The 19276-nt window shown below is 36.5% G+C and overlaps 4 protein-coding genes across 7 annotated transcripts; 3 read left to right on the top strand and 1 right to left on the bottom strand.

Moving 5' to 3' along the window:
• Nucleotides 1–4652: 4652 nt before the first annotated feature.
• LOC108195978 (inactive leucine-rich repeat receptor-like protein kinase CORYNE) lies at nucleotides 4653–7766 on the top strand. Of its 2 annotated transcripts, none has more exons than XM_017363020.2 (2): nucleotides 4653–5763; nucleotides 6722–7766. In XM_017363020.2, the coding sequence occupies exons 1-2, from the start codon at nucleotides 5051–5053 to the stop codon at nucleotides 7029–7031; spliced, it is 1023 nt and encodes a 340-aa protein (XP_017218509.1). In that variant the 5' UTR covers nucleotides 4653–5050; the 3' UTR covers nucleotides 7032–7766. The 2 variants fall into 2 exon arrangements, with proteins under 2 accessions (XP_017218509.1, XP_017218508.1); XM_017363019.2 differs by having other exon boundaries at nucleotides 6719–7766.
• Nucleotides 7767–8062: 296 nt separating this feature from the next.
• LOC108195980 (uncharacterized) lies at nucleotides 8063–11222 on the bottom strand. The gene is made up of 5 exons (XM_017363024.2): nucleotides 10523–11222; nucleotides 10323–10442; nucleotides 10152–10241; nucleotides 9964–10073; nucleotides 8063–9824 (listed from the first exon to the last, which is right to left on the bottom strand). Exons 1-5 carry the CDS (start codon nucleotides 10810–10812, stop codon nucleotides 9700–9702), a joined length of 735 nt encoding a protein of 244 aa, XP_017218513.1. The 5' UTR covers nucleotides 10813–11222; the 3' UTR covers nucleotides 8063–9699.
• LOC108195983 (light-regulated protein, chloroplastic) lies at nucleotides 8290–9119 on the top strand. Its single transcript, XM_017363025.2, has 3 exons — nucleotides 8290–8492; nucleotides 8601–8762; nucleotides 8856–9119. The coding sequence occupies exons 1-3, from the start codon at nucleotides 8290–8292 to the stop codon at nucleotides 8929–8931; spliced, it is 441 nt and encodes a 146-aa protein (XP_017218514.1). The 3' UTR covers nucleotides 8932–9119.
• A 311-nt stretch (nucleotides 11223–11533) lies between the features above and the next one.
• On the top strand, nucleotides 11534–16778 carry LOC108195979 (protein NEOXANTHIN-DEFICIENT 1). Of its 3 annotated transcripts, none has more exons than XM_064080999.1 (11): nucleotides 11540–11733; nucleotides 12065–12158; nucleotides 12254–12337; nucleotides 12423–12486; nucleotides 12656–12702; nucleotides 12959–13013; nucleotides 13241–13279; nucleotides 13495–13648; nucleotides 15903–15972; nucleotides 16081–16137; nucleotides 16300–16778. In XM_064080999.1, the coding sequence occupies exons 2-11, from the start codon at nucleotides 12091–12093 to the stop codon at nucleotides 16517–16519; spliced, it is 858 nt and encodes a 285-aa protein (XP_063937069.1). In that variant the 5' UTR covers nucleotides 11540–11733; nucleotides 12065–12090; the 3' UTR covers nucleotides 16520–16778. The 3 variants fall into 3 exon arrangements, with proteins under 3 accessions (XP_017218512.1, XP_063937069.1, XP_063937068.1); XM_064080998.1 differs by having other exon boundaries at nucleotides 12052–12158; XM_017363023.2 differs by lacking the exon at nucleotides 13241–13279 and having other exon boundaries at nucleotides 11534–11733; nucleotides 12052–12158.
• The last annotated feature ends 2498 nt before the right edge of the window (nucleotides 16779–19276 follow it).

Genomic DNA, 19276 nt, shown 5'->3' with positions numbered 1-19276 from the left:
CTGATCAGTCCAATGAACCAACTGTGGAACAGTATAATCAGTTGCTCAACATGTTTCAGAAACATAATTTTTCAGAATCTGATGACACTTCTCCTAAGCACACTGCTCTTCTGACAGGTACTCTTTGTCTCTTATCTTCAGTTAATCATGGCTGGATATTAGACACTGGTGCCACTGACCATATTACCTACAATTTAGCTGATTTTTGTGAGTATAAAGTAATATCAGATTCTAATAGCTTTATTACACTTCCTAATGGTAGTAAAGCTCCTGTTCTTCATACTGGAAATGTCATTCTGCCTAATAACATTTTACTAAAAAATGTTTTACATGTTCCCAGTTTTCACTTTAGACTTGTTTCTGCACACAAACTTTGTCAAGATGTGCAATGTCATTTGACATTTAGTGCTGATTGTTGTTTTCTTCAGGACCATTCTCTGAAAGGTCCTCTGATTCTTCTTGGTAAACTTCATCATGGCTTGTATAGTGTGGTTCAGGATGAATTACAATCTTCACTTGGTTCACCTTCACCACACAAGCAAGCTTGTTTCACTACAACACATTCTGAGTCTGCTGATCTTCTTCACATGAGGCTTGGTCATCTTTCATTCCACCAGCTTAAGCTGTTGTTTCCCTCTTGTAATGTTCAGTCTCATGTTGAAAATCATATCTGTCACATATGTCCTTTAGCTAAAACTACTAGAACTTCTTTTCCTCATAGTAGTATAAAGACTACTGCTGTTTTTCAGTTACTTCATATTGATGTTTGGGGACCTTATAAGGTCAAAACTCCATCTGGTTGTAATCAGTTTTTGACTATTGTTGATGATTTTAGTCGGTTTACCTGGATTCATTTGCTCAAATATAAATCTGATGTTTTTGATATTTTTGAGAATTTTCTCAATTATGTTTACACTCATTTCCATGTTAATGTCCAAACAGTTAGATCTGATAATGCTTTAGAACTCACATCTGGTAAAATGAAAGATTTGTTTCTGAAAAGAGGAATTGTCAATCAAATGACTTGTGCTTACTCTCCACAACAAAATGGTGTTGTGGAGAGAAAACATAGACACCTACTGGAAACTGCCAGGTCATTGTATATTCAGTCTCAATTACCTGCCAGATTCTGGGGGGAATGTGTTCTCTGTGCTGCTTATCTTGTAAACAGAATGCCTCTCAAGACCTTACAAAATCAGACACCTTATTTTAAACTCTACAAGTCTGATGCTGATCTTAGTACTTTGAGATGTTTTGGTTGTTTGTGCTATTATGCTACACACAAAGCAAGTAGAACTAAATTTGATCTCAGAGGAACACCTGGAGTGTTTATTGGATATCCCCCAAACATTAAAGGCTATAAGATTTTAGACCTTGATACATTACAGATCACTGTTTCCAGAGATGTCACCTTTCATGAGAAACACTTCCCATTTCATCTTTTGTCTGTAAAGACCAAATTACCTTATCAGTCCCAAATTTTTCTACCTAAAGTTACCACTCCAAATCATGATCATGATTATGACTTTACACCACATCATGTTCCTGATCATAATTCTCCAGACAGTACTCCATATAATTCTCCAGCCAATTCTCCAAATTCTTCTGATAATGCTCATACTTCATCTGATACTACTGCTTCTAATTCCAGTAATATCAGTGATATTAGCACAAACTTACCTCCACCTGTTAGAAATTCTACCAGGGCTAGAAATCCTCCATCATATCTCCAAGACTATCATTGTCACATGGCTTCTTCTTCAGTTTCTCAGCATTGGTGTAATCTGGTTTCTGGTACAGAACTACCTTCTTCTCATCATCAGTTTCTATCACAGAGTCTGTCCACAGCTGAACCCTCAAGTTTTTTGGAAGCTTCTGCCAATCCTTTATGGCAGGAAGCAATGGATAAGGAAATTAAGGCTCTTGAACAAAACAATACTTGGACTTTGTGTGATTTACCTAAGGGCAAGAAAGCAGTTGCTTGTAGATGGGTTTACAAAGTGAAGCTTAAGGCAGATGGTTCTATAGAAAGATATAAGGCCAGATTAGTAGCAAAGGGGTTCACTCAAAAGTATGGGATTGATTATCAGGAGACATTTTCTCCAGTTATAAAAATGAATACTGTTAGATGCTTGATCTCTTTGGCTGCTCATAAAAGATGGAATTTGTATCAGCTAGATGTGAATAATGCTTTTTTGCATGGTAATCTGAAAGAAGAGGTATACATGAAGGTTCCAGATGGCATCCCTCATAAACCAGGTCAAGTTTGCAGGTTAAATAAATCTTTGTATGGTCTAAGACAGGCTTCTAGAGAATGGAATGCCAAGCTTGTTGAAGAACTGATCAGACAAGGATTTTATCAATCAAAGCTGGATTATAGCTTGTTTTTGTGTAAAGATGCTGCTGATATCACTATTGTAGCTGTGTATGTTGATGACATCATAGTTACAGGTAGCAACATTACCAAGATTAATGCTCTTAAGGCTCATCTTGATTCTACTTTCAGCATTAAGGACCTGGGGTTCTTGAATTATTTTTTAGGCATTGAGCTTACCTATATTCCAGAAGGAATTGTTCTCAGTCAAGGAAAGTTCACTAAAGAGTTGCTATCATATGCTTCAGTTGATTCTCATGCCAAAGCTGCAACTCCATTACCTTTGAATATTAAGCTGCAAGCTTCAGATGGGGAATTACTTGATAATCCAGAACTTTACAGGTCTATAGTTGGTAAACTCAATTTTTTAACCAATACTAGACCTGATCTTGCTTACACAGTCCAATTGTTAAGTCAATTTCTCCAGCAACCAAGAGATTCTCATTATAATGCCTTGACACACACTTTAAAGTATGTCAATTCTACAATAGGCCAAGGCATAATCCTTAAAGCTGCAGACTCTCTAACTCTACAGGCATTTTCAGATTCAGACTGGGCATCCTGTCCAGATTCTAGAAAGTCTGTCACTGGTTATGTTCTATTATTAGGCAACTCTCCCATTGCCTGGAAATCAAAGAAACAGTCTACTGTTTCCAGATCATCTTCTGAGGCTGAGTATAGAGCTATGGCATCAGCTGCATCTGAGGTTGTCTGGACAGTTAGATTGTTAGAAGAATTAGGTATCTCCAACCTCAAGCCAGTCACTCTTCACTGTGACAATCAGTCTGCTCTTCACATTGCACGAAATCCAGTCTTTCATGAACGTACAAAACACATAGAAATAGACTGTCATTTCACCAGAGAAAAGGTTCTTGAAGGGTTGATACAGCTCACTTATCTTCCTACTACCAGTCAGTTGGCTGATGTCCTCACCAAAATTATCCCTTCTGCTCAGTTCAAAGATTTACTTTCCAAGCTGGGAATTCATTCGTCTTCACTTCCCATCTTGAGGGGGGGTATTGGTGATGATGATTCTGTTATAACAGCTGTTACACCACCACCTTCTACAGCTGTCACATAAGTGTAATATTTATGTTAGTTAGTTTCCCGCCTAAAGTTAGTTAGAGCTATCCACCACTTAGGAGATGTATATATTCAAGTCTGCTTGTATAGTTTTCATTCATTCAGTTGTAAACACTCTCTTCAGTTAGATAATGAAATGAATTTTCTTCTTCTTCAAGAATCTATCACATAGCAAATAAAAAAAGCACAAATTCCTCATCAACGGTCAAGCCAAAAGCCTTTCTTTCTGCATAAGTAGGAATAGCAATCAGTAAAACGAGACACATACCTACATGATATAACATGAATATTAATCTCTTCATGCCACTCTTTTTCATTTGCCTGCTCTCTTTTCCTCGTGTTTCTGGCTCTCATTTCCATGTTTTGCTTTACGTCTTTTTATTATCTACTCATGTATGAGCATCATCATGCTTTCTTCGAGAGTATGGATTTAAAACTCAAACTTTAAACATTTTCAATCTAAACCGGAAAATGATTGTTAATATAATAAAATAGGAATCGGCTTAAAATTAAAAATAAGTCAAAAATTAGTTTTAAGCTCGAAATATGTTTGAAATACCTTCTTTAGTAACTTAACTTTTTTGATAAAAATTACTCATAACACATAAATTATTTATGAATTATTTTTATTTTGTTAATAATTCATAAATAATTGATAAATCAGAATTTTGTTAATAGCTTTTGTTTAATTATATCTACTTCTTTCGCAATCATTTTAATCACCTATAATCTTATCTTGTTTCTAACTTTTGAATCACTTTATTATTTAAAAAAAAAAAATTAATTTTAAGTTCATCCAAATGACCTCGTCCAAAACTGTTATTTTTACTACAATTTTATTACCGTAAACTATCACAAATCAATACTACTTGATAAATATGAGGAATGAAAAACCAAAATTTGTAAAACCCAGAAACACAAAAGTTAGTAGGAAAGTGATGGTCTGGTGTCAGGAGGTGGGGACGACACTGTCTGCACAAAGGCGGGAGGCTGAAGCCAAAAGAAAGAGAAAAGCACCAGTCCAATCGCTACCTCCTCCTCCTAATGTATAACAACTTCACTAAACTCTTTTAGTTTCTTTCTTTCCTTTCACACACCCCCACCCTCACCATACTATATTATACATTCTACTCTACTTGAGTTGCTAAAGCAAGCACACGACACAGGAGCACAAACAAAACAACCCAAGGTCTCTCTCTCTCTCTCTCTCTCTCTCTCTCTCTCTCTCCCCCTCTCCCTCCCCCTCCCCCTCTCCCTCTCCCTCTCCCTCCCTCTCTCTCTCTCTCTCTCTCTCTCTCACTATATGCATACAACTATACATTAACATTCCCCAGAATGAGTATTAGTGACGATTATCAGGTTGCTCATTTCCCATTTTCCTCTCTAGTTTCGGTAGCTAACCGGGTTTCCGTATGTTAGTTTGAGATAAGCGGCTACCAGTAGTATACTCCCTCTAGTTCTGTTGGAAACCCCCAATTCCAAGTTTATGTGATGTATTTTCTTGTAATATAAATTCCCGGTCCTCAATTAATTGGTAGACTGTGGGGATAGTTTTGAACAATAACTAGTCTCAACAGATTATCCGCCGCCTCCATGGACAGGCGCCAAAGGATAATCCTTAGCATTTTGTTTGGAGTGATAACAGGATTAGTTTTCTCCATCCTCTTTGCTTGCTTGCTCCGTTGTTTCATTAGATACATCAACAGGACCCCAATTCTAAAAGGCCCTGTTGTGTTTTCCCCTAAAATCTCTCCCAAGACTCTACAATCTGCTTTGGCTAATGAAAACCATTTGCTTGGCTCGAGTCCTAATGCCACCTACTTCAGAACGGTTCTCGACAATGGCCTCACCATTGCAGTCAAGAGGCTTCACCCCTTTCCCGGTCTTCAGGATGCTCACACCAAGAGAAAGATACAGCAGGAGCTTCAGCTACTTGCTAGCCTCAGGCATCGCAACTTGATGAGCTTGCGGGCTTATGTTCGTGACTCTGATAATACATTTTCTCTTGTTTATGATTATGTGCCCACCGGTAGTCTTGGGGATGCCATGAATAAGGTGAGGGAAAATCAGTTGCACCTCTGCTGGGATGCCCGCCTTCGAATTGCTGTTGGGATTGTCAAGGGGCTTCAGTATCTTCATTTCACCTGTGTTCCGAAGATTACGCACTGCAACTTGAAGCCTTCAAATGTCATGTTGGATGCCGAGTTTGAACCCAGGATGGCTGATTGTGGACTGGCCAAGCTCATGCCTAGTGTACATGGAGTTGCATCACCATATAAAGCTCCTGAATGTTTAGACAATTTCAGGTACTCACTTTCATATGTAGACTGTTTAAAGACCTTGGACAAAAAAACTTTAACTCTTATAGTGATCTTGTCCTTGGCTTCCTATTTCTGTTAGTCCACACTCCACACCACCCTTTCTATGGCATATGCACCATTTCTTTTCCCTTTAAAGCATGCATATTTTCTCCTCTGCCTTCAAAAATACCAGTTTCATCATAGTATTCTCAGCACCCTTTCGTTTGGGTTTTTTGGGGCTAGGCATAAAAGCTTTTGCGGAATAGGAATAGCGAATGCAGGCACAAGAGAATGGCATATATTAATGGATTCTCTTTGAACAAAAAATTGCTACAAATGACTCTTTTGTGGAAGTGGAGTATAGGATTCAGGTTTTAATGTTTTATCATTCTGCTTATACAGCTACAAACAACCATGTTTTCAGTGGAGTATTTATATATAAGGCTTTTTATATCTCTTCTTATAACACTTTGATATGATATTTATTCTATGTTGTTCTAGTACCCGGTTACCCTTTCGTTTATTTCAAAAATCATTGTTTATCGGTTGACATGTAATATGGTTTTAATCTAATTATCATGAATCAAAAGAACCAAATGCGACCTAAGTTTCTATCGCTTACCCTCTGCTGTTATTAGTGATATAATGCATATAGGGCTATGTAATGCACACTTTTGTACAGTTCATCAGAGCCTTACATATTGGAATAGATTTTTTTCCTATTGTAACTTGTAAGCTTGCCTGATATGTAGGACATTAGGGAACCTTGACAAGCAACTCTCACATAAAAGAGTGGGAAAGAGATGCTTGTAACCTATCTGCTACACATAAACACGCATAGTTTGCTCTTGATATTCTTAGGTTTTGTGCAAGATTTCTAATTTTCTGCTCATTAAGTGTCATGCTTTTGCTAAAAATTAAGTGTTCTTCATGATATATATTCTTACCCCTCTGTTTTCAGTAGGTACAGTGATAAGAGCGATATCTTTAGCTTTGGGGTCATATTAGGCATTCTTTTAACAGGCAGAGACCCTTTGGATCCATTCTTTGAGGAAACATCAAGTGGAGGAAGTTTGGGAAGGTGGCTTCATCAAGTTCAAGAAGCCGGGGAAGCTCAGGAAGCACTTGATAAAAGTATTATAGGGGAAGAGGTGGAGGAAGATGAGATGCTCATGGCATTAAGAATTGCAGTTGTCTGCCAATCTGATTTACCTGCAGATCGTCCTTCTAGTGATGAGCTTGTTCCGATGCTCACCCAGCTGCACAGTTTCTGAGAAAGTCGTGCTATCCTTTCATCTGACCAGAAAATGTAAAAAAACAATTATAGTCGATCATCCTTAATGTTTGACAAAGGCGGCGGCCAAAGGTTTTGGTTGTTCTCGCGGCTCCTATATGCAGTTGTCTAAGAACCTGCTTGGGTTTGCCGTGGAAGCAACCGAAAATGGTTTGGCAAATTTCGAAAGGGAGCGAGCAGCGTGCCTCGGTGGTGGGAATGTTTGATGGTTTTAATTGATTTAAGTTACTGGCTCGGTGAAAGCTGCGAGTTTGTGGTTGTCGCTTTCAGTCAGTAAAGGTCAATATGTATTTCTAATTTCTAATCTAATCTGTATGATGATGAAAACCCCATGTGTAGATGGGATTAGATATTTGGTTATGTTTGTTATATACCTAGTTCCCCACTGATTGCATATTCTTAACAAACTTGGTTGTCCATGTTAAGCAGGAAACAACTCTACAGAAAGGAAAGCTTTGTTTGTTGTCATGATGGTGGGGGTGGTCTATTAGTATTATTGTCCTTTAAGGGCAGACCCTTTTTTATGTATATACTCATATATTAGTAGGGCTGTGTGTGTGGAAGAAAAGAAAGCAGATGCAGTGAGATCTGTACTCTGCTGCATCTGCATAACCAAAGCAGTGGTTTTACATTTTCTTTTCCCTTTCTTTGTTTTTGTGCTTTTCCAGCAGGTAAAGTTGTTTAATAGACAGTACAAGGGAGTGATTTTTCATTATTTATGGGATTATTTGTTATTGTCACAAAATTCTTCTATTTTGTTTATGTCTTGACCTGAACAATTTACAAGGGAGTTGTTATTCATTAGTTACTGGATCATTTGTAATTGCCACCAAATTCTTTTATTTTTCTGTCTTCACCTGAACTATTTACAAGAGAGTAGTTGTCACTCATTAGTTACGGGATTATTTGTCATTATCACCAATTTTTTTTTTTTTTTTTTTTACTTTTCGATGTATTGATTACTGCGTTAATCCCACTGGGAAAAATCAGATTTGGTATCAGACATGGAAATGAGGCCTCAGAGAATGCCGTACCTTATCCATTTATTTCAAAATATCTGGGCAATCTTATCAACATTGACATATCCACACAATTCAGAATCACAGGTATAAAGAATACAATGCAAACAAACCCATCAATTTGCTAATAAATTTCCCTCTATCCACAACTATGCCCCCATACCAATCCTAACATCACATTTTAATTCCGAATACCTTAAGAGTCGCATAGATACAAGAATGCATCCGGCAGCAGCTACATATTTTGTGCCATCATCCTTCCTCAGCTTCAGATGCCAACAGTCTGTAATATCTCATCAACGATCATCTAGGAGCCCCATCATCACTCCTGTAAAACAATGTCCCAAGTTCAATAAACTCAAGACGCTTTCTGCTTCATTACAGGACAACACTCAGATTGTTGATTACAACACCAGGACTTCGTAAGTCATTTAATATAATGCCACACTGAAAAATTTCATACTGCACGAACCTAGGATAAAATATACTCCTAGACTATGATCATGTTTTCTAAGTAGTGTATATACCAGTGTTTTTCCAGCAGAAGCTTGTGAGACCATTGGAGGGGATGCTTGCAATGTCGAAATGTATCCAGAAGTCAAACTTACACCAGATCTCAAGAGCACTCAGCCACGGACTGTTTCAGAGGAGTTAGTTGACAGAGAGTATCTCGATTACAACACTTCCAAGACGTATAAACCGACCTTTCCTTTTTCTTAAACTAACTACATATAGGAACACCTTTTAAATGCTTAACATTTAATATTTCATGGCAAATCTGACAGGGTATTTCCGGGGGAGGCTTGTGACGACCTAGGAGGAGAGTTCTGTGAGCCTGAATACCAGGCTGGAGTCTACTAGGTAGGAGTATGAACAGCCAAAATCTGGTCCTTTAAAGTATTAGTTTCCGTTTCTCAGACTTTAAACTTAGTGTATTATGAGCTGAGGGTATATGCATGTAAAGGAGTCGAGCATGTATCTACGGCTAGTATGAGCTGCTTGTATGCTTAAAGAAGTTTGCAAAGAATTAACATCATGTTTAATTCCTACTTCAAGCGATCTAATAATACAGCACCCATTTATGATCAAGGTAATTTCACTAGGATATTTAGAACACACAGGTCGAACTTAATGCTCCCAGTCCACAACATAGATATATATATTACTTAGTTTAATGTAGATGGACTGTAAAGAATTTACCCCATTCATTTTATTTGAGACTTATTCACCTGCATAACTTAAATTCTGCAATTTCCATCAAAAGAAGAGAGCAAAAGCATGGGATCATGGATGCTTTACTGATGCTGGTAGCAATAGAATATTGAAAGAAATACAGAAGAGAACATGTCAAGATCACACATGCTGCCTCAGTAAGAAGTTAGAACCAATAATCACACAGCCAAAATATTTTCACGGGATAAACTTATCAAGAATCAAGTCCTACAAATTAATAAGTTGATTTTTTTTATATTTATTTGTTCTTCTACCAATACAAGGACATACATGAGCATTGGCAGAGAGAAAATTGAGCTGTAGAAAACAACAGAAACATCTGCTTATAAGATACACTACATAGCTTGAGAAAATAGAGTGATAGGTAGCTACACCTACGGTGATGTCACTGTATCTTCAGGATCCTTCCGCAATCAGTTGCTGGAGAGCAATGGAGTATTTAGCACTTGTTGTATTCTGCAAATCCATGTTGCCAGGACTCTGAGAGGGAATCCTTTGGAGAAGAAATGATCCAGAGTCACCTACCCAATGAAAACCCTCCACATATCATAATCAATATATGATTTAAACAAACAGAAAGCACTGAATTTCACTCACGACTTTGTGTGCAAGTATGTTATTGTGTGGCGAGTGAAGGACCTAAAATTTCCAGCGGCTAACCTTTGATGTCATAAATGGATGAGACCCATCTCCTATAAATGTATAGCAACTTGGGCATATCACCTTGATGTGTATCAGAGAGAAGAAGCTTACACGGGTGGCCTGTGTCACTGTCATGTGTAATATTATTATCATCATTAGTCATCACAAGCAATGATGCAAAGGGATGCTCTAGTTGTAGGGGTTACTTGGCATGTTTAATGGCATTGCAACATAGCGCTAAAGTTTTGAGCATTGTGAAGTCTCTTCCACGAGCACGAGGGTTCGTGTTGTTGTAGCTAAACACGAAATGAAGAAAAAACAGGGAAATCAGAAAATGAAATATGTAGATAAAGCAACAAAGTGCAGCAGGCACCTACCAATCATGATCATCATGAAAATAAAGTCCAAAATCATCAACAATAACTGTAACAGGAAATTGACTATACAGGTGAAACGCAGAGAAATAATCGACAAGTCCCTGAACATGTTCCACATACCTGGAAAAACACGAAGAACAAACGGGGTGAGCATTGAGCACATATGATACGAGTAAGCAGTAGAAGTAAATAGTGATTACTTAATGTGTATGAGGTGAAATAGAGGAGAAGATGGATCAACCCCCTGGGAAAGAAGAGGAGGTTTGGCTTGTAATTTGGGGCGTTTGCAGATGAACACCACTTGCGGAGACGAGGGTTGTGTTGGTGAATGAATTAGAGCAGCTGACTTGGCTGAGTTAAATGCGTATTGGAAGAGCAATGAAGTTTTGCCTGAATTAGCAGGGCCTGATAAAAGAATGATTTCATTTGTTTTTGTATCAGCCCCAGTCTTGGACGACAACAACAAGAATCGTTCTATTTCTTCATCCATCTCAGTCTCACACTCACTCTCCCCGTCTATCAAGCAATGTCAGACACACCACCTGTTTGATAAAATGCCTGAGACGAACGCTTTAGCTCTACGAGATTTTGTCAGACCCCTCCACTGTCCTTGATTAATACAGAGAATTTGTACCGTGTCAGTGACTTAATGTCACCGCATGTATATCGTTTCGATTTTTAGTTTGGATTCACGATGGTATTTGTGTCCATTCACGATAGTATTTGTTTGTGGTGCACAGGTGGAGGAGCTGCACAAGATTTTCAGGTTACGTGGTTCCCGTCTCAAACTAAAACAAAGAATAGCGCTGATGCGTCAACCTCTCTTGTTTAATTGCTTACATTAGTGATGATAATGCGTCTCATGCTCTAATTTAATTACTGCATCATTTTCCACTCTCTGCATGTATCATTTTATATTCGGATTTTCTACCATGTGCTCATGTACACGCATTAACAATTATTTTTTAATCAGGTGGTGCATTTCTATCGACTTTCATCTCATTAATAATGATGGTCCTCTTCACGCACAAAAATTTTTGCTAATCAAAATTCTCCACCTAAATGAAAAGTTATTGTTAGTGTGTGCTCATTAGAAAGACCCATAATATAGTCCATGCTCACGTTTGTTTAAGAGAAGCAGAAGTAAAAAGAGAAACTAATTCTAACTTTTACTTTTCTTAAACCCGTATATGTAGATGAGGAGAAGTTTTTTTTTTTAGATTGTCCAAACTACCTCAGGTCTGAAGCAAAACAATCCAGGTACCAAAACATTACAGAGTACAGACCCATCCAGACCCGACCCGGTCTAAATATCTTCAAATTCATTTTTTTGTGTTCATTATTTGCTCATCAGTGGCAGACCATACCAGCAATCTGCTGCAGCCGGGTTTAGATCCAAGCCTTCTGTTCTGTAAGTAACTTGTTTCATTTTACAAGTACTGCTACTTCTTTTTTGCTTATATTTTTAACTTATTACTGTCTGTCTGTCCACACTCACACATACACACGAGGATCTCTTCTTCTTCTGGTTCATCTTCTTCACCACCCAAGTTACTTTAATGCTTGATCTCTTCATTTCATACTTAACATTTCAGATGGGCCCATATAATTTAGGAGCAGCAGCATGTCATGTGTTGTCCCCCAACTAATTTAACTTTTTGCTAATTTTAATTTTTTTTTTATTCTTAGCACTAGTACTTACTAGTAATATCTTATCTCTAATGCTCAGTTGTATTTTCAAGTTTTTGAGCTGCTATATGATATCTATATGAAAGCTGAAGAAACTAACTCAATAACTAGTGGGTATGGAAATCCTCCCTGGGTTTTCAAAGGCAGGCAAGTGTTTAGTCTCCATTCATTTGTTTTCCCCGAATTTCATAGAAGTCAGAGTAGGTATCAACTTGTTTTCTTCTTTTTTCTTTCCCTTTCAGTGCCCTATACCAGCTCAATCTCGTGAAGGCTGAAACAGCTCGAGCTTTTATACCAAAAGAGTTTAGACTTGTTGAAGCATTTGGGTATATATTGAATTATGCGTTCTATAAGTATATCTTGTCAAAGAAAAACTCTTTTGGTATCAATAGCTTCATTTGTGATCCACAGGTATACTCTGGGTGGCTTCTTTCTTGCCAATTACAGTGACAGCCCCGTTGGAACTTTTGATGAGGTTTTTGCCTACTTTTGATTGCTTTATCAAATTAGCTCTGTTTCATACACTATTAGATAATGGATCTAAATGCCATTGTTTGGGCATACTTTTTTTGGAATCGAATGAAAAATGCTGCTATTACTATGTTATTGTTAACTTTAAAATATTGGTTTTCGTTGTTGTTCAGCTGGTGGTGATTGGTGGAATTGTATGGAATCCCCCTACATCTTGCGCGTAAGTATAGAGTTCACTCTACATCATTGCTTAAGTTCTTGTCATTCATACAAGTTAATACAATTACCAATCAGATTTGAGGCAATGAATATGTGAGGCTAATTGCATACTATTTCTTATTTTTACTTTTACCTAAATAAATAATTTATTTATAATAATATAAGCAATAGTTCCTTGCCTCTACTGTTAATGCGCTTGTATCTGACTTCAAACTATAACGTGAAGCCAATGCAATATGTCCTTGCAATCTTTTCAGATGGGCAGCTAGGGTACTCGTTAGCAGTAATGAAGCATGCCTTCATGGCCGAAAGGTAATAGCTTTCAACTGAATTACAACATTATTAAGAGCAAAATTAAACATGATGTGTTTATCTTAGCCACACTTTCTCCTTCCTTTACAATTGGAGAAATTCGACTCTGCAATCAGTTGTTCTTTCTCGCATGTTAAGACAAAAGAGAAAATTGAAATATAGCTGTCTAAGAATTTATTTTATCCCGTGAGTACTGTCCATATGCCTTTTTAATTGTGCTCTTGCAGGACGTAGGACTTCCAAGTTATGTTGCCAAGTTCTCAAAGGTGAAGAGTTGGGAACATTTTTATCCTTCCCAGTAACCTTTGTAGGTCATTTGATTTTCCTGGAAATAAACTTCCTTTTCTACATGATGTCTATGCTCTTCCTATATAGGCTTAGGTCTATGGTTCAAAAATATCTATGTTACTTGAAGCCTTTCGGCTTCGACGAAGGATTATTTTTTTTTTTTTACATTTATGAAATATTTCTATGCGAGCAGCAAATTTCAGCAACTCCAAAGCCAAAAAGTAAATTCAATACCTTTCTAAACATGATCGGTGTTGGCGGTTCAACAAATTGCATGGATATACAAGTCTCTGAAACTAAGGATACTGCTGCAGCGGACTTCTGTAATATCAACCTAACTACTGGGGGTAAGTTCCTGAACGACATTTTTATGCTTTGACTTTCTTGGAAATTAAAGCATCCAAGACAATCTGTTATGCTATGCTTAGTTGGCGGAATGAAATGGGTTTTCTTCTTAAAAAATTAAAGTTGAAAATGAATACTACAAGATGAAAGAGTAAAATAAAAATTAATAAAATTCTTTTATGATGAGATTTGAACGAAAATGAGATTAAAAAGTCAATCTTACTACTACCTCCATCTCAAATTACACGTTCCTTTCGGTTTTGAAAAAGTCAAATTGACTAATTTTTGACTCAATATTAAAAAGTATTTATTTATTACTTTAGAAAATAAAAAGTTATATTATAAAATAGACTAAATTTACTTTTTAATGGTATAGTGTTTTTTTTTGGGTTTTTTCAATTATATAAATATATAAATTTGAGTCAAAATATAGTCAATTAGACTAGTCAAAAATCAAAAAAGACATTTATTTTGGCATGGAGGGAGTAGTTTAAATTAGTAAGAAGGGAATAAAGAAGAGATTAAAAAATTATGTAAATTTAGGCAGAAATAGTACAAATTTCATTCTAGTACCACCTAAATTCTACCTCCCACCAAACAAAGCATGGTACTTTTTTACTCAAAACATTCCAAAACATTTTAACTTCTTGTTGAATATCTTATAAATGTTTGTCAAAGAGGCAAGGTTATGGGTGACTTTTAAATAACCAAGGATGAGCTATATCCGCTAGATCTATAATATATTGTTGGTATAGTTAGTATAGGGCTGGGCTGGGCTCTGTTCTCATATGAGAACTAGTTCTTCGTGGAACTAGTATGTTCTGTACGCGACATGTGTGTGTTCTGAATACTTTGTTCCTATTTTCTTCTTGAAATGAATATAATATTCTCATGCTTGTGCATTTATCAACATAGCACATGCATTTATAACTAAAGATGTGATAATTTTTGCGGAGTAAGTAGTAGACAGTAGTCCATACATAATTGTTATGTGTTCTGTAAATCTTTTATCACTATTTTTTTTTTCAAAATGCATAATTCTTTTGATATATATTTTTTTAACTTATAAAACACATGCATTCCATTTAAAAGATATTATAATTCTTTTAAAACAAAGAGTTTACTCCAGAATTCTTTTATTAAGGAGTTATCCACTAAACCCAGACTCATATGATATAACCTATTTTAAAAACTTAAAACTTACCATTGGGCTTTTTGTCTAGCGGTATCAATCTTATTCCCTCAAGATCAAGGGTTTGAATCTTGTCAAAAAACAAGTTGGATGGGTGAGTGTCTAATTATATATTATATAAAAAAAAACTTAAAGCTTTGGGCAAAGGTATGTATGATACCTTTATACGAAGTGAATCACATGAAACTTATAACTATAAAACACAAGAATTTAGATTAGAGTTTCCATTTCTGCAACTATGGATTCTGACTTGTATATGTACTTTCTTTTGTCGGCTAATTAACATCAATATTTTGCCCTTGTGTACATAGTTACTTAGTGCATCTCCAGTGATGTTGGCTGAAAATAATATAAAATATTAATGATGTAAAATTTGCTGACCCTCTAAGGTGTTGTGCTCCAGTGAAGTCGACTATAATAATATAATGATTGATTATATTAAAAAAAAAGTATGTTAATATTATTTCAACGTGTTATAATGGGATTATATATTATTTCACTAGGTCTTTTGAGCTTCGGCATATATAGCCAATGTGATAGGATTAGTTATAAAAGGACTATATATTATTTCAATATAATAATTAAATGACATGAAATTTCATCAGCATATATAGCCAACATGACAGGCTTACCTATAATTTTAGCCAATGGAATGTCCCACTCGAGTGCTATTTTTTTTACAAAATCTATATGATATTTATTTATAGCATGATGTGGATTCTTAGCTAAAAGTTCTACCCCAAGTAGAGATGCTCTTAACACTAATTTCGAGATGAGGGTCCAACTTGGGATACATTCTGTTTTCCTTTTTTATCTTTTATGACCTAAATGTCTGTTTGTTTAAAGCAAAATGCCTGTTTTATAAATCATATGTTCAACGCATTTAGATTTAAATTCTGTTTTTTCATTTACTTTTAATGACCTAGACGGAGTGAGTTGAATTCTGGTATATGAATGGGTCCAATTCCTCATTTATTTTTATGACCCGGATACCTTCTTTAAATCTAAAGTTTAATGCATTCAGATTCACCTTCCATTCTCCTCATTTATTTTTTATGACCTAGATGCCGTAAATGAGCTGAATTCTGGTAAATGGACGGGTCCAACTATGAAGATGTCACTCCCTAGCTACAGGTATAATTTTGCAGAAAATCATTTGGGTGTCCATAAATATCCTAATTTACATTTGGCCAAAAAAGAATTCCTGATATACCACTGACAAACTTTCTCACTCAACTACAGTGGCAGAACGGAGTATAACCCTCATCTTCTGAAGTACTCTTGCCAGATTGACTGCAGGTTTCTTACTTGTTTAAACATTATTTTATGCATATCTCAATTCATGAAGCTACTGAGATCAAATGTCTCAGTTAAAACAATAAAAGCTGATAAGCATAGCATGTCTATGCCCCTATATTGGGACAGTGATTGCTATTTCACCCATTCATTTTTAAAATTCAGGGTAAAACTAACGTCACCGGCTAAAGTTTTGGGGCCATCTGCAGAGCAAAATGACACAACACAACATCCTGATGGCGAACATTCTGAAAATAAAAGAAACCTGAGCATTGATGTTTTGCTATCAAAGCCCATCTTAGCTCTGCAGTTCAATTGTCTAAAGATGGTTGTGGAATCTCCTCTTATGGTATCTCATGGCTTACTGAATCCCTCAGAAAAATGACCTGTCATTTTGTTGATTTGTTTAACATATTATCGGCGGCAGTCCCAAGTAGAATAACACTTGATGGAAATTCCGGTAAAGAGTTGAAGTAATAATTTTCCCATCACAAGCGTCTGTTGGATGATACATTTAAGATAATTAAAAGAATATCTTTCAAATTTGAATGTCAAGTGATCCAAAGGTGTAGTTTGAGGATGATGGTTTATATGATCATAAATATATATCATTTTAAGGATAAATATATATCATTTTAAGGGTATTGGTCCTCAGCATATATGTATGAGGTGAAATCGAATTATTTAGGATGAGGGCTTACAGTATTCCAACATTAGTGTTAGAAAATATCTGTCCCTAAAATCTTAGAGGTGTCGATTTAGTATTTTAAAGCTATAAAACTAGGGTTTTGAAAAGAAATAAAATTGAAAATATTGTTATCCAAATGAAAAACAGAAAATAATTAAAATCAAGTTCCGACAAATCCAAGTATGTAACACTATACAGTTATACTGTATTAAGTAAATGATGGATTGTCATAGTTCAATTGAGATTATCTAAAAATCACTAAAATGTGATGGTATTCAAATGTTAATGGGTTCTTTTGGACTTCGTAAAATGATAGATTTTATTAAATTGTTCGGTGTATTTTAAGTTTTTTAAATTTACACCGGAATCCATGAGATTTTGAGTCACTGTACTTAAATCCTAAAATTTTTATAATAATTATAGCATACAATTTTCTTTGATTAAGAGTGCACAAGTGACCTTAAGATCATCCACAATGAGGGCTCACTTGCTGCATTCCATGAGATTTTGAGTCTCTATACTTGAATCCTAAAATTTCTATAATAATTATTCGACATTTTATTTAAAATCTACGTCAAAGCACACCACTAAAATCAACCGATTATATATAATAGATCCTGTTAAGATGCTAGTTGGATACACCACTCTAGCATACAATTTTCTTTGATTAAGAGTGCACAAGTGACCTTAAGAGCATCCACAATGAGGGCTCATTTGCTGGATCGGGCTCACGTAAAATTCTTAACATACAGAGTGGTGGACAAAGCCAACTGGCAGAGTCAGAGTCAACAAGTCCAGCTGGCAAAGTCAAATAGTGGTGGTGGGAAAAGTTGTTAGAGTTAGTGGTTGTTACATCTTCTGTGTATATAAACAGTAGTAGTGGTTACTTTGTATAGTTAGTTCTTGTAAATACACTTTAATACAGTTCTCTCTATATACACTTTTCTCTGAGTTTTAATGGAGTTCTTGAGCTAGATTCACAGTTCTAACATGGTATCAGAGCCGTGATCGAGTTTCCTCCTCTCCATTACACGGTGTAGCTTCGCTTCGTGTCTCCGCTGTTCTCCGCTGATTCTCTCTTCGCACATTTCGTTAATCTCTTTACGGTTCTATTCTTCGATTCTCTTTGCTTCTTATCATTTCTCTGTGATTTGTGATTGCAATTATCCGTTGCAATTTGTGATTGGTGTGATAATTGCTCCTATCATTATATCTGTTATCTGAGTTCTTGCTTAGTGCACATCATCTGTTTGTGTTTTTACATACTTTCATGGCGTCCACAGCTGCTTCATATGCTACAATTACTATGGGATCTACATCTACTGCTTTAGATGTTAATCATCCATATTACTTGCATCCATCAGATAATCCAGGCCTAGTACTCACCTCTGTAACCCTAGATGAGTCCAATTATGGTAATTGGTTGAGATCTATGGAAATTGCACTCTCTTCTAAGCTTAAACTAGGTTTTGTGGACGGTTCATATGTACAACCACCAGCAAATTCTCCTCTGTTTGTGCATTGGACCAGATGCAATAATATGGTCACATCGTGGTTGTTTAACTCTGTCAATAGCACTATTCGCAGTAGTATTGTCTATATGCGTACTGCAAAGGCTATTTGGGATGAACTTAGGGTTCGTTATGCTCAGTCCAATGTTCCTAAGTTGTTTGGCTTAAGAAAGGAGATTGCACATTTGGCACAGGGCACATTGTCTATTACGGCTTATTTTACTAAGTTCAGGACACTGCAGGATGAGTTAGATTGCTTGACAATTGCTCCTAGGTGCACCTGTAATCTGTGTACTTGTACGGTGAATGGTAAGTTGGATGCATATGATCAGAATGTTCAACTCACTAACTTTCTGATGGGCCTCAGTGACCAGTTTATGACCATCAGAGGTCAGATTCTACTCATGCAGCCTCTTCCTTCACTAAGTCAGTGCTATGCTATGCTGCTGCAAGATGAAAGTCAACGAGGATTCCTTGGTGCATCTCATATTAATTCTGAGAATGTTGCTTTGTCTGTGAACTATAAGCCTGCAAATGCTAAGTCTGCCAAGAAGACCTCAGATCCTCAGGTTTTTTGTGACTACTGTCATATGCAGGGACATGTGAAGGACAAGTGCTTTTGTCTTCATGGCTATCCACCCTGGCATAAAATGCATGGAAAACCTAAGCCCAAGCCTAAACATCTAGCAGCCAAGACTGTCCCTGCACAAGTTGCACAAGTTGCTCAAGTGCAGACTGCTCAACCTGAAAAGGAACTTCCTCAGGTGCAGACTTCACATCTTGGCCAGTTTTCTGATGAGCAGTACAATCAAATCTTGCAGATGTTGCAGAATACCAACTATGGTTCAACACATGCTGAAGGCAATCCTTATGCTGCTGTAAACAGTACACACTTTGCAGGTACTCTTCACTTTGCTAGTCCTGTTGCTAGTTGTACTTATTC

This window comes from Daucus carota, chromosome 7, assembly GCF_001625215.2.
Source record: "Daucus carota subsp. sativus chromosome 7, DH1 v3.0, whole genome shotgun sequence".
NCBI lineage: Eukaryota > Viridiplantae > Streptophyta > Magnoliopsida > Apiales > Apiaceae > Daucus > Daucus carota.
The sequence above is the reverse complement of the archived record's forward strand: the minus strand, read 5'-3'. Positions and strand labels throughout refer to the sequence as shown.